The 26,638-nt window shown below is 46.6% G+C and overlaps 1 protein-coding gene across 1 annotated transcript in view; it reads left to right on the forward strand.

Annotated features, from left to right (window-relative positions):
- Positions 1-26,638, forward strand: part of Iqck (IQ motif containing K) — an 87,921-nt gene that overhangs the window by 27,736 nt on the left and 33,547 nt on the right. Inside the window, exons 5-6 of the mRNA XM_026781521.1 lie at positions 19,533-19,585; positions 19,714-19,791. Coding sequence (XP_026637322.1) covers positions 19,533-19,585; positions 19,714-19,791 — 131 coding nt within the window. The remainder of the gene's footprint in view (positions 1-19,532; positions 19,586-19,713; positions 19,792-26,638) is intronic.

Consider the following 26,638-nt stretch of genomic DNA (forward strand, 5'->3'; position numbering starts at 1 on the left):
CCAGCAAGTCCGGTATCACAGTAGGGGAGACTCTCCTCTCTGTTTTGCCTGCCATTGGAGAAGCCATTGGAAACAGAGGGGCTAGGTAAGTAGCTCAGCCAATAAAATGCTTGCTTTGTAAGCATGAAGACCTGACTTCCATCCCCAGCACCTATATACAATCCAGGGGTGGTAGCATTTGTTTGTAATGCCAGTGCTGGCGTGCTCCCTGGAATGGTCTAGCCAGCCTGACTAGCCACATAGTAAGTCCCAGGTCCCAGAGAGAGACCCTTTCCAAAAAGACAAGGTGGAAGGCACCTGAGGAGGAATGACACCTGAAGCTGTCCTCCAACCTCCATACAATGCAGACATGCACACACTTACCTCAAACACAGATGAAATTAAAAGGGGTGGGGGAGGAATATCCAGGAAAGTGAGAGGAGTTGTCATCACCTGCATGGAATGCAGCCCATCAACAGGGGTCAAACGCTCACCATTCATCAGCCTTTTCCACCCTGAGAACTTCCTAAACTAGGCCCTCTTTTTTCCACCCTCACCCCTCTTGGAGGAAAATTCATTTTTACCTGGAATCCCTGAGCTAGTGAGTGACAGAGGACACCTTAGGTGATCCTGTCTGGGCCCTTGTCCCTCCTGGAAGACAGAACTGAAGGCTGCACAGATGCTAGAAACGCCCACTTTCCCCTCGCTGCTGACTGCTGGGAAACAGATGGATGCTGGCCTCAGGTTATGAAGGCTAAGCTGCTTCAAATTCTCACTCCCTGCTCCCAGGCCCCATGGCTTCCATTCACTACTTGTATTCTCTCTTAGGCTCTACCCGCCCTCTCTCTGTGGTGTTAAAAGCTGCCAGGTGCAGCTGGGTGGAGAGGGAATGAGGCTGGAGGGATTGGGGAGGAGAGCGCCTCTGGGCCCAGCGTTGTTCCTGGGATTCATCCTGACACTTTGGTTCTTGTCGCTGAATGAAAAACCAGAGGGCCTCTCTGTCACCCTCCAGCAACTCTGCCTTCGTGTGTGTGTGTGTGTGCGCGTGTGTGCGTGTGCACATGCATGTGCGTATGGTGTGTGTGTGTGTGTGCGTGCACATGCATGTGTATATGATGTGTGTGTTTGCACTCGTGGGGGCACACTTATTTGTGTGTGTCCTTGTGTGGAGGTCAGAGATCTACTTCCAGTATCCTCTTTTGTTCTTTTACTGCCCTCCGCCTTGTTTTTTGAGACAACTTGTCTCGGTGAACTTAGAACTGACCTTCTGTGCTGGACTGACCCGTCGCTGAGCTTCCAGTGAGGAGGGTTACACGCAGGGAGCACCATGTCCAGCTTTCATGGGGATCTGAACTCGGGTCCTTATGCTTGCCCTGCAAGTGTCTTACCACTGAGCCACCTCTTCAGTCCTTCCCGCTTCCTTCTGCTGCTGCTGGAAGTAGATTCAGTGTGCTGCGGCCTTTCATTAAGTTGATAGGGCACAGGATAGGGCACGATGAGACGATGAGATGCTCACAGTGGGGGCTTTGCAAACTCACTCAGAATGTCTGCAGGTGGGGCTGGCGGCACGGCTCAGTGAATGAGCGTTTGAAGCCTAGCATATACCTCACACAGATGAACAGACAGATGCACACACACAAGGTTGTCTGCATGTGACCATGGGGCCCAGGGACTGTGGACATAGAGTGTCTGTCCTCTTAGGACTGACCCTGTCCTGAAAGCCACCGATGCTAGTAAACCCTGTGTGAGGTGAAGGGTGATGGAGAGGTTCTTCATACCTCCGTGTGTCTGAGATTTCCCATAAGACTGACTGGAGGAACAGTGAGCCTGGAACCAATGCTGAATTCCTTTTGGGACCTAGGGCAGCTGTGTTCACAGTGTGTCCTGTCGTTCACTCTGCTGTTATTTTTCTAATTTACACCCTTCAGAGAGTATGAAATCATCTAAAAGAGCAGTAATTAAGATTTCACATTGAAGATTGCATATCTAATGTTTCATAAATAATCTTGAAACAAAGGAACAAAAACCAGTTTTGGGCCCCAGGCAATGATGAACTGCTTCCAAAGAATCCAAGGCATTTCGGTGTGTATTAGAGATTAACGAGGCAGACTTGTGCCAACTTGTATTTCATCTTTGACATCTAGCAGATGATCTGTGGCTAAGTAAATGAAAACAGTCTAAGCATTGGATGTCAGTACCAGCATCCCACACTAGGAGGCTGAGGGGGGAGGGATGGGGGATGGAAGCGGGAAGGAGATACTGCTGCTAAGAGTTCTAAGTCAGCCTGGGATATATAACTATCTCAAGACAGAAACAAAAACAAGCAGTCAGCCATTGGATGTTGCCTAGGACTTGGATACAGCTGCAACATGTACACGTCATAGTGACAGATCAGGAAGAATGTGGGTTCTCAGAGTTTTCATCTGCAAGAACTGATCAGCAAGCCCAGGATCTCATTGGACCTTTTATTTGCAGTATGGCCTTAAATAATCTGAGTTTAGGGGATGGAGAGGTGGTACAGCAGTTAAGAGCACTTGCTGTTCTTGCAGAAGACCTGAGTTCAGTTCCCAGCAGCCATGTCATGTAGTTCACAACTGCCTGTAACTCCAGCTCTGGGTGATCTGATGCCCTCTTCTGGCCTTTTTGAGTACCTGCATACATGTGCCATATACACACACACACACATGCACACACATAAGTAAAAATAAATCTTTAACAATGAGCTTTAATTTCCTCAAATACTAAAGAGATAACAGAGCATCTCCTAATACTGGGAGGAAGTATGCAAATATTTAATAATATTTATTTAGTAATTCTCATGGGTACCAAGGAATGTTAGCTCCTTTGTCTTCTCCCAGGATGCTCAGATCTTTGAATGCTACACATATCCAAGACAGGTTAGACACTTTTTACTTTCCTGACTTAGGATTTCTTAATTAAATATGATTCTCTCCATTTCTCCGTGCCCTGGTTGCGTGCCCTTTGGTTGGACTATTCTCGAAGGTTTAAAAATGCACTTATTTCTGCCTCCACATTTGTCACCTCCAAGTGGAACGTCTGCTATTCTGGTTTGCCCTTTTCCCACGCAGCTGTTCCTCTCATGCTGTCACCGGGCATAGATGCTTCAGCAGAGCAATGCGCAGCCACCAGACAAAGCTCACACAACTGGGGCTTCTCTATCTGTCACCAGCCACCAAACTCGCATCCAAATGGCTCTTAAACAGTGGAGTCATTCATGGCTTAGTGGAACCCTTGACATTTCATCTTGATGTGGCTAAAGAATAATTGCTGACTTCTAGTTTGCTCTTAAGATGCTGGCTTATGGTTATTTATGCTTGGTTTACTTATTTTCTGTTTTGCTTCACAGTGTGTCTCGAAAGCAGCAAAATGTTTATGGTGGTTGGGTGGCTGGGTGGATGGATGAACGGATAAGTGGGTGAATATTGTTCTTTCAAAGTCAGGGCCTGTTCTGAAGATTGCAGTTAAGTGACAGAGCATGTTATGAACGTTGCTAGTCTTCTGTTAATCTCCTGTAGCTATTGCACATAAGAGATAATTTCTTCTTTTTCAAAATCTCTGCAGGTGTTTATGTGTATGAGGAACCTCTGTGTTTGTGAGTGCAGGCACATGTGTGCCATAGCACATATGTTGAGGTCTGCAGACAACCTTAGGTCTCAGTCTTCACTTTCCACCTTTTTGAGATAAGGTCTCTTGACTGTCACTGTATGAGCCCAGATATTTGGCTGGCAGCTTCTGGGGAGTCTCCTGTTACTATCTCTCATCTCATAGTGGGGGCAGAGACAGTGGGGGCGGGGGCACTAGAACTCTGCAGACACAGTTCCTTCTGTCCCCAGCCTTGCAGGGGTTTTAGGGATCCCAACTTGTGTACCAAATGGTTTAGGAATTGACTGACTCTTCTCCCAGGCCCTGTAAGTGGTAATTCTGGAAGGGACTTGCACGTGCTTTGATCTACTGGTTATTTATTTATTTATTTATTTGGGGGCAAATGATGGAGCTTGTCAAGGTTTGGCGTTTAAGTCCCACCCTATGGCACTACTGAGAAGTGGTGGAACCTTTAGTGGCAGGAGAAGGGAGGGCGGAAGGAAGTTACGTCATTGGGTGTGACCTTCCTCGCTCTCTTTTCGCTCCCAGCTGTCAGGAGGCAAACAGCCCCTTTGTGGCAGTGTTTGCTGTACCTTGCCACAGTGCATGGACTGAAGCCCTTAAGTGCGTGAGACAATAAATCTTTCCTTCTTCAAGTTGGTTATCAGTTATTATTTCTGTGCAGCCACAGCTTTGTAACATTATTTGCAAAAGTATCTTGTTCTCGGTCAGCAGGGCCCTCTGGAGTTCTTTTCCTTCCCATGTCGCCACTGCCACTGCCTTTTTCTTCCTCCTCCTTTGTGAGACATCACAAATTGAAGCCCTACTATTGAAGCCCTGGATGTTCTGGAACTCATGATGTAGACTGCGATTGCTCTGAGCTCAGAGATCTGCCTGCCTCTGCCTCCCAAGTGCTAGGATTAAAGGGGTGTGCCCTTATATCCAGCCTTTCCCTCTCTTTCTCGATCCTGCTTCAAGGAGGGCCTACTTCCTGGTTCACTGATATACAACTCTTCTCCCCTGACGCACACCTTTTATTTTTTTCAAGACATGATCTCTTCTTGCTGCTCAGGTTGGCCTCTAATCAGTGTGTTGCTGAGGATGGCCTTAAACTCCTATAATCTTACCTCCACTCTGCAAGCCCATCTGACGGTGCCTCCAGTCTGTCTCTTTTCATACCTAGAGTCTCTTGGACCAAGAGTCAGGGCTCTCATGGCCCCCTTCCCACAAAGCTCGACTCAGTAGCCTGTGCCAGCTAAAGAGACATGATTGTAAAGAGCAGAGACAGGAGATTTATTCATTGTGGCCACATTGGGAAGAGAAGCAGCTAAAAGAGGCACAGGAATCCAAGTCTGTCTTTGGGATACTGACACTGGGGCAGAGGACAAGGGGCATGTGCGATTAAGTAGGCCTGGTTAAGGTGGGCTCCGGTTGATCTTAGCCCCCTTTCAGTTCTGCACAGGGATTCATCTTATCCTCAGGCCTCCATCGCTTCTGTGTCTCAGTGTGGCCTCACCATCGTGGGTAATTGCTACATGAGGAAAGGAATCCTCAGTGACCAGAGGAAAGATTAGGGAAAGCAATTTGTCTCTGTGTCTTCAGCCAAAGTAAAGGAGACAGACAGAATGAAGGCAGAGATGTTAGGCTTCCATCCTGTCTCCGGTTACCTTGTGGGCCAAGTGAGGAGACCATGCCTTTTAGGAAAAGCAACTTGTAGAAGCCTGTTTCAGTTCCCCTCACAGGCTGTACTCATATGACCTAATCACTTTCTCTGTCCTCGGCTCTTGATGCCTTCGCCTTAGCAGATGAATTTGGTGGGAACAGGGACGCTCAGAGCGCAGCATGTAATTACCTTTCACGCAAGAACACTCAAGCTCTCTCTCAGCAGATCGCAAGCATGTGTTTGTGCATGAGATTCCATTGGTTCTGGAGAATGGCCTGGTGGTGTAGCTGGTGTTCTTAGCAGTCTGGATAAAGAAGGAATATCGCATTTGCATTTGCAAGGTCAGAGCCAGTCCCTGGCTGAGCCAGGGTGCAGAGCAGTGCTGCTGCTGCTGCTGCTGCTCCTGCTGCTGCACCTCAGCAGCTCACTCCGGAGACGTCCTAAGCAGATGATGGTGGAATGATCCTGGAAATGGTCCTTCCTCATCTACAGAGATGAGGAACTCCCTACAAGCCAAAACCAGTCCTGACAATCAAATGGGTCCCAACAACCAACCCCAAATTCTTATTTGGGGACTTAGCACCTCAATAAAATGTAACACAAAGTAGGGACTCTTTTGTAACGACCTGTCGACTGCCATCTGAATCAATGTCAGGAGGTTGGCTTACCTACAAGTAGCTGTTTTTGATATTAAAGTCACTGTGTGTGCTAGGGTCTAATTATGTTAGTTCTTCTGCTGCTTCAATAAAACACCGTGGCCATGGCAACTTATAGAAGAAAGTATTTATTTTGAGCTTCTAGTTTCAGAGGATTAGCGTCCATAATGGTGGGGACAGCGGGTAGAAGACATGGCGCCTGGAGCTGGATCAGAGAGCTCACTTCTCAAACCACAAGCAGGAAACGGAAAGATTCAACTCAAGCCCTCAGTGACACATCCTCAACTATGGCCACACCCTCCAAGCCTCCTCAAATGGGGGAATCGAGCATTCTAACGCTGGAGATCTGGGGACCATATCATCCTAACCATGACACTTCTTTATATTGCCATCTCGTTTTGGTGATAGTGGTGTTTTGAGACTGGAACTCATGAACCCCAAGCTAGCCTAGCAATGGATGACCTTGAGCTTCCGATCCTCCTGTCTCCACCTCCTTAGTTCTGGGATTACCACTATGTACCACAGCGCTCAGTTTTACGTGGCGCTGGGAATTAAGATCAGGGCCTCCTGCACAAGAGGCAAACACTATCAGTGAGCCCCAGCCCAGCCTTGCACCATCTTCAGTGTACCTCCAAGAATGGATGGCTTTATCTTCCCTACTTTGTGACTGAAGAAACTGAGGTCCAGAGAGATGCACAGTTAATTCACGAGACTTCTAAGAGGAAGAGCCAGGGTCTAAACCTGGCATTCTGGCTCCAGAGCCAACATTCATCAAGGTAACAAGGCCATTGGTGCAAGAAATATGTCCCATTATGCAATGCAAAGAAGTGAGCCATGTGAACAGAGAGATATGTTTAACTTAATTTGAACATTGTGCACTGCATATGAACAGATAGATACCAAAAGCACCACGAGATAACCTATAAATATGTGTACTTTCTATATACCAAATTTAAAATTTTTTAATGGTTTTAATTTTTCAAAGAAAAAAACAGTTCCCATGACGACTCTTCGAACTGCTGTCAGACCCAGCTTGTGAACCATGCAAGCAAAACCTTATTATAACTTTATAGTCATGTTCCTTTTCTTGTGCCCATCTTAACAAAGGAGCATTGACCACTTCGTTCCCCAGACTTGGCTGGAAGTTGTCTTTGTTTCTAAAATCAAAGTCCAACTTTGAGAACAAGGCTTTAAAGACAAAATCCAACGGCCCTGTCCCAAGGGTGACCCCAGGGTTCTTTTACAAACGAAGGGCAGTGGCTTCGTGATATGACTCTCCTCCTCTGGCTTGGAGCTTTGTCTGCAGGGGCATGGCTTTCTGCCAGATGGCTGAGGTAGCAGTCTTGACCGACTGCCAGATGGGGGATATCATCACTGTACCACAAGTTGTGTTCAGTTGTTAAACACAAACAGCATCAGTTAACTTTTGACCACAAAAATAGCTTCCATTAGTGACTTAAAATTATGGCTGTTTATTTAGCTCATCATTTTTTCTATGAATCAGCAGCAATCAGGACTGGACTTGCCTGGGATGTTCTTCCAGTCTTGGCTGTGTGTTCATTTGTTCATTTCACACAGACACACACACACAGAGAGAGAGAAAAAAAAATAAAATGTTTGAAAAGAACCTACTCAGGAGCTGGAAACATGGCTCAGCTTTGGCTGCTCTTCCAGAGGACATAGGTTCTGTTCCCAGCACCCACATGATGGTTCGCACTGTCAAATCCTACTTGCCAGAAACCTGGGACAGATGGCCGGCTGTGGTGCCTTTTAGCATACCGAAATGCGTGCAGACCTCCAGGCCCACTCAGTACCGGTGGCACCTCTTCTCACCATAGCTCCTACCATAAACCTTTCCAGCCCAGGGGCTTTGCTTTCCCTCCTCCAGCTGCTCATACCTATATAACCTTTGGCCATGTTCTTTCTTGCCTCCTCCTTTCGGTCCACTTGCTCTTTCTTCTCTTTCTCCTTTCTCCCCCCCCTCTCCCTCCCTGCCCCTGTCCTCTCATGGCCTGGTTGAGTCTGGACTCTTACAATCCTCTCCTCAACCACACCTCAGAGCAGTCATGTCCTCCTTTCATTCAGAGACCATCTGTAACTCTAGATCAGGTACACATGTGACACACAGACATACGTGCAGAAAGTCATCCATCCACATTAAACCATAAAAAGTAACTTAAAAAAAGAACACCTAGCATCCATTAACTGTTTGAAAAACAAAGTCTCTAAGAGGAGTTTTATTCCCTCCTGGTTCTTCTTCTTGTCTGTAGGTTTGTTTGAGTGAATGGTGGATGGCATCCTGCTTAAGATATAATTAAGAAAAAGATTCCTTGAAGCAGGCACATGCCACTCCACCCTGCTTTCTAGATAGCATAGACAGACAAGGAAGGACTCTTGCTGCCCTCGTCCCCAGGCAGAGCGTCTCTAATGTAAACCCCCACAGTGTGTAACTCCTTTCTTCTCAGTCTTGAGCACAGGTTGGCCTTAGACTTCTGCTCCTCCTGCCTCCACCTCCCAGGTGCTGAGATGATGGGCATGAGCCACCGCTCCTAGCTCGAACAACGCTGGACATCGAGCCTAAGGCCTCCTGCATGCCAAGCAAGCACTATATCAGCCAAACTCTATCTCCAGCCCCAATATTTGAAACTTTGAACAGCAACACAATGCCACAGGGGAAAGTTGTATACTGTGCAGGATGGTTTTATGTCAACTTGACACAAGCTAAAGACTCTAAGAGGAGGGACCCTCAAGTGAGAAAATGTTCCATAAGATCAGGCTGCGGGCAAGCATGTAGGCAATTTTCTTTCTTTTTCTCTTTAAAAAAATTTTTTTAAACAATCTTATTTTACATACCAATCCCAGTTCCCTCTCCCTCCTGTCCTCCCGCTCCCCCATCTTTTTCCTATCCCATCCCCCATCCACTCCTCAGAGAGGGTGAGGCCTCCATGGGAGTCAAAAAAGTCTGTCACATCACTTGAGTCAGAACAAAGGCCCTCCCTCCTGTATGTAGGCTGAGCAAGGAATCCCTCCATAGGAAACAGACTCCAAAGAGCCAGTTCATGCACTAGGAATAAATACTGATTCCACAGCTAGTGGTCCCACAAACTGTCCAAGCCACACAACTGTCACCCACATTCAGATGGCCTAGTTCAGTCTTATACAAGTTCCCCAGCTGTCAGTCCCACTAGCTTGAGTAAGCTATTCCTGTGGGTTTTCCCATCATGGTCTTGGCCCCTTTGCTCATAATATCACTCTTCCCTCTCTATGACTGGACTCCAGGAGCTCAGCCCAGTGCTTAGCTGTGGATCTCTGCATCTGCTTCCATCAGTTACTGGATGAAGGTTTTATGATGACAATTAAGGTGGTCATCAATCTGATTGCAGGGGAAAGGCAGTTAAGGTACCCTCTCCATTATTGCTTAGAATCTTAGCTGGGAAATTTTCTTAATTAGTAGTTGATGGAGGAGGGCCCAGTCCATTGTGGGTGGTATCATCCCTGGGCTGGTAATACTGGGCTCCATAAGAAAACAGACTGAGGGCTGGAAAGATGGCTCAGTTGTTAAGAGCACTGCCTGCTCTTCCAAAGGTCCTGAGTTCAATTCCCAGCAACCACATGGTGGCTCACAACCATCTGTAATGGGAACTGGTGCCCTCTTCTGGCCTGCAGGCATACATGCAGACAGAATACTGAGAATACTGTATACATAATAAATAAAATCTTTAAAAAAAAAAAGAAAGAAAGAAAACAGACTGAGCAAGCTATGAGGAGCAAGCTAAGCGGTACTTCTCTATGGCCCTTGCTCAGCTCCTGCCGCCAGGTTCATGTTTGAGTTCCTGTCCTGACTTTCTTCAGTGATGAACTACGTACGATATGAAAGTGTGAGCCAAATCAGCCCTTTCCTCCCCAAGCCGCTTTTGGTCATGGTGTTGATCACAGCAGTAGAACCCTGACTGAGACATATACCATGAAACTGACATTGAAAGTATTTTAAAATATCAAGTATAATTATTTCAGCTTTTATACATAAGATGTGTAGGGAACATAAATAATTTTTTTCATGTTTAGGCTTGGCTCGATTCCAACATATTCACAGAACCCCAAATTCTGAAACTCAGAGCAGTTCTGGTCCCAGGCACTTTGGATAAAGGGATTCTGAATCAATAACCCCCTTTTAAAAAATGATACATGTCAGTGAAACTTAAAGTAGGGGTACTCAACCTGTGGGTCGGACCCCTTCAGAGGTCAAATGACCCTTTCACAGGGGTCACATATCAGATATTTTTATTACAGTTAGTAACAGTAGCAAAATTACAGTTATGAAGTAGCAGTGAAATACTTTTATGGTTGGGTCCCCACAACATGAAGAACTGTATTAGAGGGACACAGCATTAGGAAGGTTGAGAACACTGACTCAAGGTTGAACTGTTGGGAATAATGATGAGCTCAGTGGCTGGAAATGCACTGTGAAGACCCCTTTCGGGGTTTGGGGTTGAGGGGCTGCTAGGATTACAGTGTGTGCTCAAACCGAACAAACAAAACCAAAGAACCTGAACGTACCCCAGCCTTCTTTAAAATATTTTCTATTTGTACTTTGAATGTTTCATATATTTTTACAATATATTTTGATCATATCACCTAACGCTATCTCCTTTCAATGCCCCCCAGGGCCTTACTCCACCTCACGGTATCTTATATCCTTTTATGTGTTGGTGTTATTAATAACCTCTTGAGTATACTTAATGCACACACGTGGCCATTGACTGGAGCATGAGCTACCAGTGGCCATATCCCCAAAGGAGAGACCCTCCCTCTCCCAGCAGCTCTTGACTGCCAGTCGCTCCTCTTCTAGGAGTGGGACGCGGGGCCTTTCTCCATCCGTCCTGGGATTTACACTGGCCTCATCTTGTGCAGGTCACCACTGCTGTTAGTACAATAGCCACATCATGTCCAGAAATCAGCATTTCGCAGCTTTCCTCCCATCCGTGGCTCTTGCATTCTTTCTGTCCCCTTTTCTTCAATGTTCCCTGAGCCTGGGGTGCAGGAGGTTGATGCAGACGACTCAGCCACAGCAGAGAGCTCAGTGATTAGAGCCAGCATGCTCTCAGCTGTCGCCCACTGCAGAAGGAAGTTTCTGTGGCTAGAGCTGAGAGCAGCACCAGCTATGATGCAAACACAATTATTTAGAGGGTCGTTTGTCAGCAGGGCCATTTATCAACACAGCAGAGTCAGCCTTGGGACTTCTGCTCCTCTCAGACTCAGTCTGCTCACAGTGGAAGCCACTGGAAAAAGAGAATGACAATGGGCTCCACTGAATTTTATTTAGACAGAGTTTGCAGCCCAGGCTGCCTTAGACTTACTCCTCCTGCGTCTGTGCTCCGGAGTGCTGGGGTTACAAATGTGCTCGCTGTCTGCCTAGCTGGGACCTTTCAAGTTGCTACAGCCACAGCCGCCGTGTGAGAGGTTGACCTGAAAGCATTGTGACCTTAATCTCCCTAAGCCTTAGTTTCTTCCTCTTTAAAATACAAATGATCCCAATTGCTTTATATAAGAATATATGTGTGAGAATTTAGTAAGAAAATGTGTTTAACTTTAGTGTCAGCTCAGTTTGGCATTTACTGGGAAATGTAATGATAAAATAACAAAGCTAACTTGGAAAAAAAAGTTACTTGGTCCTAGTCTTAGCGTTTCTATTTTGTGTTAAAACACCATGACCAAAAGCAACTTGGAGAGGAAGGACAAACTTGCAGCTTATCCATCATCCAGGGAAATCAGGGCAGGAACTCGGAGGCAGGAACTGAAGCAAAGGCCATGGAGGGGAGCTGTTTACTGGCTTGTTCCTCATGGCTTGCTCAGTCTGCTTTCTTACAGAACCCAGAACCGCTGCCCAGGGATGGCACTGCTCATAATAGCCTGGGCCCTTCCATAGCTGTCATTAATTGACACCATACCCCACATACTTACCTACAGGCCAATCTTATAAAGGCATTTTCCCCCATTATCAGATAACTCTAGCTTGTGTCGAGTCCATATAAAACTAGGCAGCACAGTCCTGAAATGCAGGGCTAGAAATGAGTCCAGTGTCTGAGGAGGAGGCTATCTGAGGCTGTGCTGGTGCCCGGATGCAAGAAAAGGTTCTGGAGTCAGACAAGCAGCCTTGTGTCTCCTCTCCTACTCATGCAAGCCCTGGGGCCCTGGGAAGATTCCATCAACTCCAGGAGCCTTGGTTTTCCAGTCTGGTCGATGGGAGGGTGATGCTTTAGTAGTACCTGTCTCCCCAGGGCCACTGGGATTAAAGAAGGGTACATGACAAGCAGTAAGAATTGTTGATCCTGTCATTAGGGGCCTTACTTGAAAGGAGGCAAATGCTAGCACATGAGAAACCAAAGCATTGTAGGGAGCTGGGTCCTGGTTGAAAAAAGAGTGAACTCCGTTTGGGGCAGGTGAATGGAAATGGATCTGCACAAGTGTATCATGGGAGCTTCTGCCAAAGCTGTTTTTTACCCTTGTCAGCAGACCTTGAAGGGCATGCTCCAGACTCTGGAAAGTCCTGGAAATGAGACTGTACAGCCAGGCTTGCAGAGTTTTGGTCCTGATGAAGGACTTTCTGTGGAAATAAGAGTCTTGCCTCCCCCTTACACAGTCTGTGTTCACCTTGGCCCTCCTGATCTCATGTTGTTAGTGTTGCCTTCCCTGGGCAGAGTCTGGATGAGTTGGAAAAGGAAATGGTTTGAAGGCAGGAGATCAACTGGTAGATGATGGTTACAAGGGCCCATCAGTGTTCCAAAGAGGAGCTGAAAGGCTGCCATCTCACGTCCATCCTGCTGTGGACTGGCTTGTATTCCTCAGGAAGAGCTCAAGGGGGGCCATGTAAGAACCTGAAAATACGAGACGTGACAGTTGGCCCAGTGTTCTGAAGCGGTCCCTTGACATCTAGCGGTGCCTTTAGATTATCTTAATTGGAGCAGGAGAGATCAGAACTTAATTAGAACATAATTGAGCATCCACATTAAACAGAGCTGGCTTAATGGCTGCTTTGTAAACTTCACCTGGGAATTCTTCCCATCAGCACATCCCTGAAAATATTTTGGGCACACGCCATTAGGTCGGCGCTTCACTGTAGTCGATGGCTAATAAAAGTCGCCTGTTTATATCCTAGCGATAAGGACCAGCACAGACTCACATGACTTTGCTTTCACTGGGTGTTATTTATGACAACTGGGTATTGTTTATGCAAAACTAAGATTCTGTATTTTCTGGAGCTACTGGCTTTGGGGGATTTTCCAGAAAGTGACAGAAAACCCCATTCAAAATGACTTACATAGAAAATAATGTTTTCTTAAGATGTGAGGAGCCCATGGGGAGATCTTCTAGCACAGCTTGATTGGTGAGCCTCAATGATGTCTGTAGAGAAAAATGTTCTTTTTATTGGTGTTTATTCATTGATAAAATGACATTTCATTATGGCATGTTCGTATACTACTTAGACCATATTGCACTTCCCTTGTCTCCCCTCACCTCCCCAGTCTCCTGCTGTCCCCTGCCTCTTCTCAGATAGTCTTCCTTCTGCTTTAAAGTCATGCGTGTGTGTTTAACCTGAATTCCACATGTTTGTCTTTCTTGGACATATTCCCCACATCCCTGCTACCCTCCCCATGCACACTCCTCCCTCCCAGTCTTCCCATTGTTCCCCAATGCTATTTCTTTTTTACTTTCTTGCCATCTGTTACATTTTATATAGATACATCTATTAAGTATCTACATAAAACCTAGGAACCACACATAAGAAAACGTGTCATTTGTCTTAAAGGTTGGCTAAACTTGCCCCATATGATTATCTCCCATTGCAAACATTTTCCTGCAAATGACATACTTTGTTCTTCCCTACAGCAGAACTCAATTCCACATTGTTTATCTGCAACATATTTTCTTTATCCATTTTTATGTTGGTGAAACTTTTCTTAAAGACAGGACATTACTATAGAGCCCAGGCTATCCTCAAACAGGCAGTCCCCATGCCGCAGCCTCTTGAGTGCTGGAATTACAGCTGTGTACCACTAAAACCAGATGTGGGGGTAGGATTATGTATGCCCATTTAATCCAGATTTCATTGTTTTTAAATGTTAGCTACTTTTCTTCCCAGCCTTCACCCCTTTAGTCTGTCACCTGTGTGTGGGCTAAGCATAAATGTTTGTATAGGCTACTTGATGACTTGATCTCATATGAGTTAATGTGTGTCTTTTCACTCTTTGAGAGTCGGGGTTTGTTTTTTGTTTATTTTTTGTCTTTTGGTATTTTGAGACAGTGTTTCTCTGTGTAGCTTTGGAGTCTGTCTTAGTACTTGCTCTGTAGACCAGGCTGGCCTCAAACTCACAGTCATCCGCCTGTCTCTCCCTCCTGAGTGCTGGGATTAGAGGCGTGCGCCACCACCACTGCCCAGAGTGGTTTTTGTTTGTTTGTTTAAAAACAATATTCTCTTCTATCTTCTTTTTTTAAAGATTTATTTATTAAGTATACAGTGGTTTACCTGCCTGTGGGCCAGAAGAGGGAACCAGATCTCATTACAGATGGTTGTGAGGCACCATGTGGTTGCTGGGAATTGAACTCAGGACCTTTGGAAGAGCAAGCAGTGCTCTTAACCTCTGAGCCATCTCTCCAGCCCTCTTCTATCTTCTTTTGGCCATTTTTTTTTTCAAATCCACATACCCAACATGTAACTGTTACAACTAAATTTTGTTTTATTTGCTTATTTATTCTCCACCAACCTGTCAGTTCTCCCCTCTGTCTGTCCGGTGTGCTGCTTGGGACTGATCTCAAAGTAAATTACAGATCAGAGATAACATATGCCTTGTCCTAGGACTCTTGTCCTTCTCCCTTTCAACTTCACGTTTCTTTTCAACTTTACATTGGTTTGAGACAGGTCTCCTGTATCTGTCCCAGGCTGGCCTCCAACTCCATGTGAAGCCGAGCGTGACATTGAACGGCTGGTCTCCTGCCTCCTCTTCCCAACTTCTGGTTTCTGGCATCCACTGTCAGCCATAGATTTTGTGGGGCTTTGTTCGGATTTGGGGCCTAGAAAGATAGCTCACTGTGCACTCTCAAAAACTAACACATAACAACAAAAATAATGTGTTTTAACTTTGTGGTTGCCCGTTTTCCCTGCTCGTACAATACACACACTTATGCCTTTTAGCGGTCAAGGATTCCTTGCAGCTGCCCACGTCCCATGAGCCCGGCAGCCCCAGCATCTTCGGTCTTGAGCGTTCCCTTTTCTTACTTCCTCTCTTATCTCTTCACACACCACAGCTTTTCAGTTGCCTTCCCTTCTCCCTTTCGGCTCCCCAGCAGATAATTTCTAAACCAAACAACAGCTGAACAATACCCCACTGTTCCGCACGTCTGGGTATGCAGGGCACGTCCATGCCTGCCCAGAACCGAAGGAAAATATCATCTCTCGCAGTTTATTTCTTTGCATCAAAAGTGAATAAATCTGTGCATGAGCTTCATGAGGCTATGTCAAGGTCTATTTAATAGGGCGAGCGGGGCTGTATCCTCCACTTAGAATCTTTATGGCTCCCGGGTGTGAAATGCGGACAAGCCTGGTGTGTGGGAAGATGGAGACTAGCATCTTACAGTTGCCCCATTGTGTAAGCCATTAGACTGCATTCGTGCTTGGTTACATATTCGCATTGTTGTAACAAGTGTTTTCTTCTTTTGAAGGGGGCCTTCCTTTCCTTACACAGCCTTTAAAAAGCAAAAAAACAAAAAGCACTTTGAACTGGGGTGGTGGTGGTGATGGTGGTGTAAAGTTGGGAAGGAAGGGGGTTCTGGATATGGGAGGGATGGACAGAGAGGAGGGGGGTGACCACAATCAAAATATTCTCACTAAATTCCCAAAGAGCTAAAAAGAAATGAGAAAAAAATATTGTGTGTCAAACAAACAAGCCCTCTCTAAGATTTCTATCCCCTTGGCTGGCAGTGTTTCAGTGTCTTTGTTAAAGCTGTTGGCTTCGAGGTAAAAGACAGCACATAATCTCCAGGATCCAGGCACCGAGCGCTTTCTTCGCTAACAGCCACGATAAAGCTTCCTTTAAAACCCTAAGCAGCACTTTGTTTTTCAGTGTCCATCAGTTTCACAGCAATGCGGTCAGCTTTCTGTAGGATTATAAAGCCAAATTGCTGCTTCTAAGAGAAGAAGAAAAAAGAAATCAGATGGAATTTTTCCTAAGAAAATATTGTGGTGAGCTGGAGGGTGGTGCTGTCAATGGAGTGCTTACTTAGAGTAATAGAGGCCCTGGGTTTGGTCCCCAGTGCCACACAGACAAGGCATGGCAGTTTATGCCTGTAATCCCAGCACTTGGGAGGCAGAGAAAATTCAGGTACTGGAAATTCAAGGTAATTTAACCTCTGTTCCACAGATATTTTGAAGCCAGCCTAAGGGATACTCTGTTTCAAAAAGAGAGATAGAAATTGTGGGAAATGAATGAAATGTATCTAGAATTATACTAATAAACCTTTGTTTGAAATGCCCACATCCTCGTACATGACTCTTTCTTGCTTTGATGCCCTGGACCTATTCCTGAATTTCTTCATTTATTTACTCCACCGTGGTGGATGAAGCCAGGGATGGAAGGAGAGAAGGTGCAGATTCTGCTCCTCAGAGCTTGTGGTCTGGAAGGAGATGTGTGCCGTCTGTGGCTGGTTGCTTTCTGAGATGCTGAGGTTCACCAGGAAACTGCAGGACAGCCTTTCCTATGTGGAAAGGGCTTTCTGGGTTAGCCTAGGATGCACAGGATTGGAGAACTGGAAAATAGTAGTTAAAGCAGTTGAAACTTTCTCTTTTGTAAACAATAATCAACAACTCAGCACAGATGGCTTGGAGACAAAAAAAAAAAAAAAAGACACTTCTAACAGGGTGTGTATCTCAGTGTGCCCAGCCAGGGTCAGACTGTGAGCTCTGAAGAGTTCCATCCTGGGCACACCACCAATATCAGGGAGGGGAGGGGAGGGAGAGGGAAGGGAGAGGAAGAGAGAGAGAAAGGAGTGGGGGAAGAAAGGCACGCTGACTCCTGTACCTGGCAGGTCCAGGGTCTCGTACAGCGCGATCAGGCGTTTGCTACTGCAGTCTACCCAGCAGTGTCCTGCTAATGGATCCCTGATTGTCTTCTCTGGATAGGGCACTTTCAGATTAACTGATTCTATCTTTCCATCTGCATCAGTCCTATTTCCAAATAAGGTCATATTCTGAGGTACTGGGGTTAGGATACTAGCAGAGGAATCTTGGTGAAGGTGCAGTCCAACCCCTTCTCTCCTTTCTTCCTGCTGATCCCTCATTGGCTGGCCCTGATGGTTGGTAGGGGATGCTGGGAGACATGAGCTTGTCCCCTGCATCACAGGGCAGGGCAGGGTAGGGTTGATCTAGAGGGACAGAGAAAATTTCCAGAATACTTTGCATTCTTGGGAGGGCTACCAACAGTGCCGCCAGCACCTCTAGACTGACTTGGTTCTTAGTCTCTGTCAAAGGGGTTCTCCTTTCCTGGGGGTAACGTAGGCAAATGACCATTTACTCCAGATCAGGCACCAATGAGCAGCCACATAAGTATTCCACCTGGGGGTTGCAGCTCACACCCCTCATCCCTGGAGCTTCCTGCATTGCTGGCAGGCACCTCTGTGCCAGGAGTCTCCTTCTCAGCCCTCATTACTGCTTGTCTGCTGGGGGAGGGACCCTGTGAACCTATGGGCTCCTGAGGCTTCCTGAGTCCTACGCATGGACTGTGGGGGTCGGTGCTCCCCCTTCTACCCTGTGAGCTCCGTGTATCAAACTCAGATCATTTGGCTTTGCTGCAAGCTCCCGGGCCCACTGAACCATCTCACTAACCCTGGTCCCTGAGTCCTAAGTGTCATGTCTAGAGGATGGAGCATCTCAACTCAGAGGAAAGTGCTGCAGAGCAAACCAGAAAGGGACCCTCCATTTGGCAGGTCCCTTAACAGTTCTCTGGCAGAGGCTGATGTTTCTGTTTCAGCCACAAGAAGGGAGAATCAGGAGACAGGATGGCTGGTGCTGTTCCCTTCTCAGCACAGCTTGACTCAATACCCTAGAATGTTTCCCACTGTGACTTCCTAGGTAGACCTATATTTGGCTGCATGTAATGATAAGAAGAGTGGCAATAAACCCAGTGACATTTTTGTTGCCTTATATGTCAGGAGGGGGTAGTGCAGGCCCAAGCTGGCACAGTGGCTTAAGGCCCAGCTCCTCCTAACTCCTGCTCCATCATCTGTAGTGTGTGGAGTTGTGTTTGGTTTGTTTGTTTGAGGCAAGGTTACCTATGGCCCGAGCTGGCCTCAGATTCACTAAGTAGCTGAGGATGGCGTCCAACCCCTCATCTTCCTGCCCCACTTCCTAAGGCTGAGTCACCATGCCAGGCTGAGCGTGTGGGTTTTGGTCTCAGGACATAAAGGGACTGTTCATTTCCAGGCCCACAGCTGTATTCCAGACCGGAAGTAGAAGGGACAGCAGGCAGGAGAACCCAGGAAAGGAGAGTAATCATAGACATCTCTTGGCCGTTTCCATTTCTGTCTCTTAAGGCAGAACGGTGACCCATAGCTGTCCCTTTCTCCTCAGAAACCCAGGAAATCATTTCAGGTCTAATTGATAGCTATGCGGAGGCAGTAAGATTTCTGCTAAGAGATGGGTGCAGTGTGGGTTCTGAGTTCAGCTAGCAGGAGCTGTGGCCCCATGCGCTCGGCTTCTACCTTTCGGTGCTTAAACTTTTCACATTTATGTTTTCCCCTCTACCTTTGAAAAGAGCACCCAGATCTGAAGTCCAGCTGTGGGCTTGAGTAGACGGAGGGACCCAACAAACACAGTATGCCATGTGCCCAGTGTTTCAGTCAGTAGCCATGTGCCCTGTGCTTCAACCGATGGCCCAATAGCTAACCACACAAGATGAGGTCACACCATCTAGTGCCCTTGGCACTGTCCTAGTCTATGATGCTTGCACAGTGACAGAAATCATTAAGGTTGTCTCTCTCAAAATGTATCCTGCTTGTCCTCTCTGTGAGTCACACACGGCAAAGCAAGCTGTGGTTTAGATAAGAAACTCCTTTGCACCGCTTCCTATAACATCAGCCGCTTTAGGGCTGGAAAGATGGTTCAGAGGTTAAGAGCACTTGTTGCTCTTGCAGATCCAGGGTTCAGTGCCCAGTGCCAACATGTCTCACAACCGTTCCATAACCCCAGTTCCAGGGATCTGACATCTTCCGACCTCCGATGGCACCAGGAACATGGTGCACATACATACATGTAGGCAAAATACTCCTACATATAAAACAAATAAATCTATCTTTTTTTCAAAGTCAGCCTCCTGAGGTATAGAACATATAATAAGCACCCACGAGGTGCACTCAACAGTCTTTTATTAGTCCCTACTGTCTGAAATGCTTTATTCAAGGTTGACTGGAGAAATACCCTCAGGTTGCTTTATACTGTCCGCACACTCTTTGCTGACACACTTTACACCTCATAATGGACCCATACATACTAAAATGGTTCTAACCAATTTACTGCTCTCTTTGTGCTATACAGACATGTGGGTAAAGTAAGAATATAACTTAATTTTATCTTCTCCCTGTAGAGGAAGAGAACCAAATTCATTGCCTGCGATTTCCTGACTGAGTGGCTATACAAGTAAGTCGTTCCTGTCATTAACATTCAATGGCCCTGAGCATTTGATTGTGTTGATTTTCAATAGAAGAACAACAACCGACTTAATTCTTGTCCTTTTTCTTGTCAATCAAACATGGCTGTGTGACCAGTCAGAATCCGAAGAGGGCAGGGGAGCCATTCACAGAATTCTTCTCCATTCCCTTCGTGGAGGAATGGCTCAAGGCCCAGTAAGTGTGAATAGTTGACTTCCCATAGTTTTTCTCTTACGTGTATGTGAGTTTGGTGTTGCATGGATGTGTGCATGAGTGTTTGTTAGTGTGTGGGCCCACATGTAAAGGCTGAGGCTGCCGTTGGAAGTCCTCTCTGATCACCATTGGCCTTGTTCACTGAAGCTTGCTGATGTAGTCGGTCCGGGCGGCCAGCTTGCTCTGGGATCCTCTGTGTTTGCCTTCTGAGGACTGGAAGTGCAGGCAGCCGTCACTCTCTTCCAGCATTTGTGTGGATTCTGGGGAGCCCAACTCTGGTCCTCATGCTTGTGTAGCTCCAGCCACCGAGCCATCTTGCCCACCCACTCCTAATCTCAAGGTTATGCTCGCAATGGCTTTCTTTAGTATAAGGGAATATGCTCTTGAACGGCATCTAGGTCAGTTACACTTGGGGCTCTTGTCTCCAGCTCGCTCTGTCTCCTCGCTGGTTCCTTCCCAGAAACACTTCAGAAATAACACCGAAGAGTTCTTAGCCTAGATAATTTTCCTTCCCAGTGTCTTCCTGTCTCCGTTTCTGTCTGTCACTGCTAGTGAGGCTTGAGCTCCAGGCCCTTGTGCCTGCCAGATAACCAGCTATTTACTAGCAGAGCTGCACTTCCCTCCAGGTCTCACACTCAAGCCCAGCCTAATCTACACGGTGAATTCAATGCCCTCCAGAGCTATACGGTGAGATGGGGGTGAGTGCCGAGAGATGGCTCAGTGGATAAGAGCACCGTTCTTGCAGAGGACCCAGGTTTTATTCTGAGTACCCCCATGGCAGTGCACAAATACCTGTAACTCTGGTTCCAGAGGATCTAGTCCTGACCTCTTCAGGTACTAGGCTCCCAGGTGGTACACAGACGTACATGTACCAAAATACCCATACATATACAATGAACCTAAAAGACAACATACAAGACCTTCTATCCATGAGATTCTCCATGAGAATCTTGTAGACCCCTAGTCTCTTACTGCCTGGGATGCTTCAAGGGGCCTTGAGGTCCCTCGTAGCTCACAGAGACACACCGAGATGTAGTAGCCATCTTTGCAGCTAGAGACACAGTGCTCTGGCTTCTGCTGGCTTTTGTGTCCTGTGCTCCCATTATCTTTCCAGGAGCATGACAAAAGTGAAATCGAATCCACACGATGTAATAAAATCCGGCAACACCTCCCCACCATAACACAGAGAGTTCGGTGCTGAGGACACCAGAAATGGACCAATCAGGGCTGAAGCCCCAGAAGAGAGAGGCGTGTTGCTAAGCAGCTAAGTTTGTGTGGTGTTTTAATTCGGGTATTAACAAAACAGTAAGGAAAGTGGTGAGGCAGGAGACTCTTCCCAGGCCTGGAGCCAGCCCCACTGGGTTGAGTCTTGACTTGCATTGGAGGATTTAGGGAACATGTTCTTCCAGGGTACCCTGGAGCTAGAAGAGCCAGCGAAGCAAGCAGGAACCAGAGTCCTTCAAGCATACGAGGACAGGAGCTGGGAAACAAGCTGCAGTCCAGGTTTATGAACTTGGGCTGTGTGAAGAGCTGTGCTGTGCATTGTGATGTTGGCAGCATCGGTGCCCTTTCCCTACTAGATGCCAGTTTTAATATTGCAGCAATCTGCGGACAGATGCACGTCTCAAGGCTGGCGGTGAGGCAGTTTACCCCAGTTGGGAACATCTGCTCTAATCCTACGGCTTTTCTACCCTGGCCGCATTTAGACATCATCTGCAAGCCAGGGCTACAGAAATGGCTCAGTCGTGAGAGGCTTGGCTCACAACCAAAGTATAACATCAAATGCAAGTCAGGAGTGGCAGTGATGCCTTTAACCCCAGCACTCGGGAGGCAGAGGCAGGCTGATCTCTGTGGGTTTGAGGCCAGCCTGGTCTACAGAGCGAGCTCCAGGTAGTCTAGGACTATATAGTGAGACCTTGTCCCTAAACCTAACAATAAGAATAAAAATTGTTATATCGTCTATAGAACTTTGTTTCCCTCAAGACCTGTTAAATCCAAACTTTCAGGATGGTCTGAGCATCACATTATTTTGTTTTTGTTTCTAAAAGCTTCCTCTGTGTACAGTTTATTTGTTATGGTTTCTATTTTTTGAGACAGAATCTTACCATGTAGCTTAGGTTGGCCTTAAACTTTCAATCCTCCTGTCTCAGCTTCCTGAATGCTGGAATGAGAGGTGTGTATCAAGCTAGCTTCCCGAATAACCTTAGAGTACAATCAGGTTTGAATTCTCTGTCGGGGAGAAATCACCCTGCGGCAGAGGTCACCCTGCATCTGGGTGCTAATAACTGGGCTAACCGAGCAGTCACTCTGCTAAATGCTTTGTTGACTGTGATCCCTTTTAACCTCCCCGCAGCTCTTGGATAGAGATGCTGAAAGTGGGAAGTGGACAATAAAGAAAGTAATCTTGGGGAAATACAGTCATCACTGCTCTGCTTCCCCTGCTGCTTCCCCGCTCCTGCAGCCCGATGCAGGCCGACCACACTCTTATAAATGTTAGCGAGGTTAGAACACACAAGAAGTGAAGAATGGAGGAGATGCTCCACCCTGTTCTTAACCTTCTCTGCCTAAGAGGTTCTTAATCCTTTTCACCCCCTCCTCACAGAGTCCAGCCCAAGGAAGACTGTTGGGTTCATGGGTGCTATACTGGGCCGTGCATGAGTTTTGGCAGTAGAGACAGGACTTGAACCTGGGCAGCCTGCCTCCAGTCAGCCCCGTCAAGAGCTCAGTTCACCACTACTGCCTTCCATGTCAACCAGAACGTGACAGGATCAGAACTGAAACTGGGTGAAAATTGACCTCATAAAGGATGTAATACATGCACATGGTAATTTAGGGGATCTGAAGTGGGCATTTTGACTTAATGAGAGCTTCCTTTCCTGGCCTGTCTTTAGCAAACAACCCCTGTGTGAGATGTCATGCTAAATATATCTGCTACCACTTAACTGCCTCTAGTAAGCCTGTCTACCCATCTGTGAGCCGTCTTCTGTTGGAACCTGGCTCTTATCTTAATGTCAAAGTCCAGCTGCCTACAGCACAGTGCCATTGTCATGTGAGATCACAGCTGGATTGGAGGTTTTTGTCACAGTGGCTATTAGTGATTATCCTGTAAATGATCCTTTTCCTACCCGATCCATCCATTCCCCCCTCTCCCTGCCCTCAATTTAGCAGACTCTGTATTCTGTCTAATCTTCTATAGCTACTCTTCCCAAGCCTATTTTTGTTTGAATATTTTTTGTATAGCCTAGGACATTGACAATCTTTAAAAATACTCTTCAGCTCATAAAACTGTAACTAGAATTCATCATGTACAAAATATGCATCTTTATGAAATAAATTATACAGTGAAAAAAAACACTTCACGTCAAGAATTGTCATGGAATTAAATCACTCTAGACCTAAAGAGTCTTTCAGAACGATGCTTCATCCCAACATGGGTGACTTTAATTTTTCTCCTAGCAAAGGATTACTTTAAGAATGCAGAACGGGCCTGAGGCTGAGGCTCAGGTAGAAGAGAGGTAGAGCGCTTGCCTAGCACCCCAAAGCCCAGGTTCAGTCGCCGGCACTTCATAACCGGGCATGGGGGTGCATGCCTGCCATCTCAGCCCTCCAGAGGTGGAGGCAGAGGGGCAGACATTCAGTCCTTGCTTACTCCTTAATTAGATAGCTGTATAGCAGGTTTGAAACCTTGTCTCGAAAGAAGGTTACAAAAGGAAGAGGGGGATATTCATTGCTTTCCTTTTTGCTCTACCTCCCCACTTTTCGTAGATATTTATGGCTTTTCCATAGTTATAATAAAACTTAAGTTATATTAAAACATAAGACTTTTCTAAGACTTTTCTGCATTGATTCTCCTGCTTCTGGGTGCTTAACTTCCCTTGTTTCTCAGTTCAGGTACTCTAGTGAGCTAGAGCACTTAGCTGAGGATGGGACAGGGCTGTCCAAACAGCAGGAATCCCCGATGATTACCATCTAAGCCTGTTCAGTCTGAGGCACCAGGAAGGAATTTCTCTTCCACTAGACTTAGATCTTTGCCTTTGTTTTTTCCGCTGTAGGGATCAAACCCATTGCTTTGGGCCTGTTAGACAAGTGCTCTTGCTATGGGCTGCAGCCCTGGGTCTAGATTTGAATCTCTAAGTGACAATTCTGGAGTTGATGAAAGCTATCAACAAAACTGTGCCTGATTAAAAAAAAAAAGCAGGTTTGAGAGGTGATAAGAGTCTGAGTTCTTATTTATTTATTTATTTATTTATTTATTTATTTATTATCTGGCCACACCTACTGCCAACTTTGTTCCTTTGGAGTTAAGTGAGCAGCTAAACACCTCCTTTCCTACCTTTTCTTCCTTCAGCCAGTTTGAGTTTAATTTCTGGCACTTGCAGATGAGAGCACCCTGATAATACGTTCTCTTTTGTGAGGCTGCCACATCCCCTCCAGTGCTCTGGAGTGGACAGCTTTCTCTAGGTTCTGCTGCAGTAACAAAGAGCCCCACGTCTCAGTGCTCTACACCACAGGTCTGCAGCTCACTCTTTTCATGCAATGTGTTTGTCATCCTGGGCTCTGTTCTATGTCTCATTTCGGTCTAGGACTTAGGATGAAGGAGTAGTCCTCTTCCTTGGCCTCATAGAGGAGGAAGAACGATGGCTAAGCCATGCAATTGGCAAACACTGCTGCTGTTTGCATCCCATTTGCTAATGCAAGTTATGTGGCCAAATTTGACATCAGTGTTAAAAGGGAGTGCACCTTGCTGGACAGTTGTGGCGCACGCCTTTAATCCCAGCACTTGGGAGGCAGAGACAGGCGGAGTTCGAGGCCAACTGGTCAACAACAGCCAGAACTGTTAAAGAGAGAAATCCTATCTTAAACCCCCCCCCCAAAAAAAAGGCGGGGGGGGGCGTGCACCTGGCTCAGGGAGGATTGGAGCACTGAGCAGGTGCGCCCTTTTCCTCCACAGAAAAAGGAGTGATGATGAGATCAGTGCTGCAGTCAACCGAGGACTCTCTTGGAGTGCGAGGAAGGAGTTTTTTCCCTACCTGCCTTTCAGTGGATTCGCACTGTGCCGTACCTTCTGCTGACCTTCCCCTGACTCAGAAGCCAGTACCATCCTCTTGACGCGTATAGCCCTAATCAACCAGCTAGGTGGAGGCAATGGCTTTATTTGCTAGCATCTTCAGAACAGGAAGCATATAGATATTTTTTCTATTCCAGCCAAAAAGTATTGCCCTGAGATTCAATCAGACTCATTAGCAAAAAAGAAACAGCGAATTGAGCTGGAAACAAAGGGTCCACTGCCCTTCTGGTCTCATGTCTCAGGGGAGGAGGCTCATGAAAGACGTTGTTGAAACTGAGGCCTTCAATGAAGCTACGATTGTGTTAGAAAAGAAAAGGTTGCTTTGGGTAAAGGGTTTTCTTCAGCCAAATTCTAGCCTTGGACAAAATAAATAAAGAGAAATCCCACTGTAGTTTGATGATGATAGGTGTCTTATGACCACAACCTGAGGTGAAAGCAGAATTGCCTCTGTGGCATCTGAGGACAAGTCCCAGAGGCACGGCTGCCTCTTCGCAGTGAAGTTAACAGTGGACTGGGGACACCTGAGCTTTCAAGGTAGTCCAGGCAACTGCACACGTTTTCTTCTAATGTTCAGAACTACATGGCGGTTGGGCAGAAATTGTGCTGTCGCACCCTCTTGATGGGGGGAAAATGTCTTACAATTAATCTTGTCTTACAGAATAGTACATTTCTGTCTCGGTCATCACCAAGGCCAGAATCTCAGGGGACAGTCTGTCATCTTCTCTGCTGCTGTGTCGTTTGTTTGCAGAGGGAGGCAGGAAGCGAAGCTGCTTCAGGGATTTGGGGCATGCTGAAATGGATAAATCCTCAGAGCGACTCCCTGTCACCGGAGGGTTGACATACAGGTGGCCATCTTTCTAGGGCACATGGCGCCACTTCCTTCCTTCCGTTGCTGGGGAACTTGTCTGCACAAGCCAGTGGGCTTCGTGTTATTGCCACCGTTTATGAGTGAGGTATTAGCTGCTACTAGCTGCTCCACGCCATTACCACACTCAGTAGGTTAAAATCACACATACTTCTTTTATGATTTTGGAGGATCCAGGTTCAAAATCAGTTTTATTAGGCCAGAGTTGAAGTGTTGGGATGGCCAGTGCCTTCTGGGGGCTGAAGGAAGAAGTCTTTGTCTCAATTTCCTGGCTTCTACATTTGGTGCTATCTAGTCCCTGCTACTTCTAGCCCAGTACTTCTCCTGCCTTCCTCTCCTAAGTGGTTATAGCATTGAGCCTTCTAGGTAGTCCAAGATCACCTCCGCTGTCAAGGTCTTCAGCTTGTTACCTCTGCAGTTCCTTGTGCCACTAAGGGAATATACAACCCAGGGACTGGGGATTCAATGCAGAGATCTTGGGGGCACATCGCTGGTAAGCTTTCCGTGACTGTAACAAATGTGCACACTAATCTACTTGTGAAGGGAAGAGGTTTACTTTGGTTCCCAGTGCAGTTTCCAGTCCACGGCTCTTTGGCTCTGTTTCTTTGGGCCTACAGTTAAACAGTGTCTTGTGGCAGGAACATATAGCTGAACAGAATTACTCATCTCAAAGACAGAATTCACATAGCTTCTCTTATGTGTACAATCTAGATTTACATAGCTATACACAGACTTCACACGTACACACGTGACATGGGACTTAGAGTCCTCTCCTGTTTCCGTCATAAAATATCCTGACAAGACAACTTAAGGAAAAGGGGTGGATATGATTGCAGAGGGGACAGTCTTTCGTGATGGGGTGCTGTTGACATTGTTCCTGGGGGTGGAAAAGGGGT

This window comes from Microtus ochrogaster, chromosome 8 (genome assembly GCF_000317375.1).
Source record: "Microtus ochrogaster isolate Prairie Vole_2 chromosome 8, MicOch1.0, whole genome shotgun sequence".
In the NCBI taxonomy this organism is placed as follows: domain Eukaryota; kingdom Metazoa; phylum Chordata; class Mammalia; order Rodentia; family Cricetidae; genus Microtus; species Microtus ochrogaster.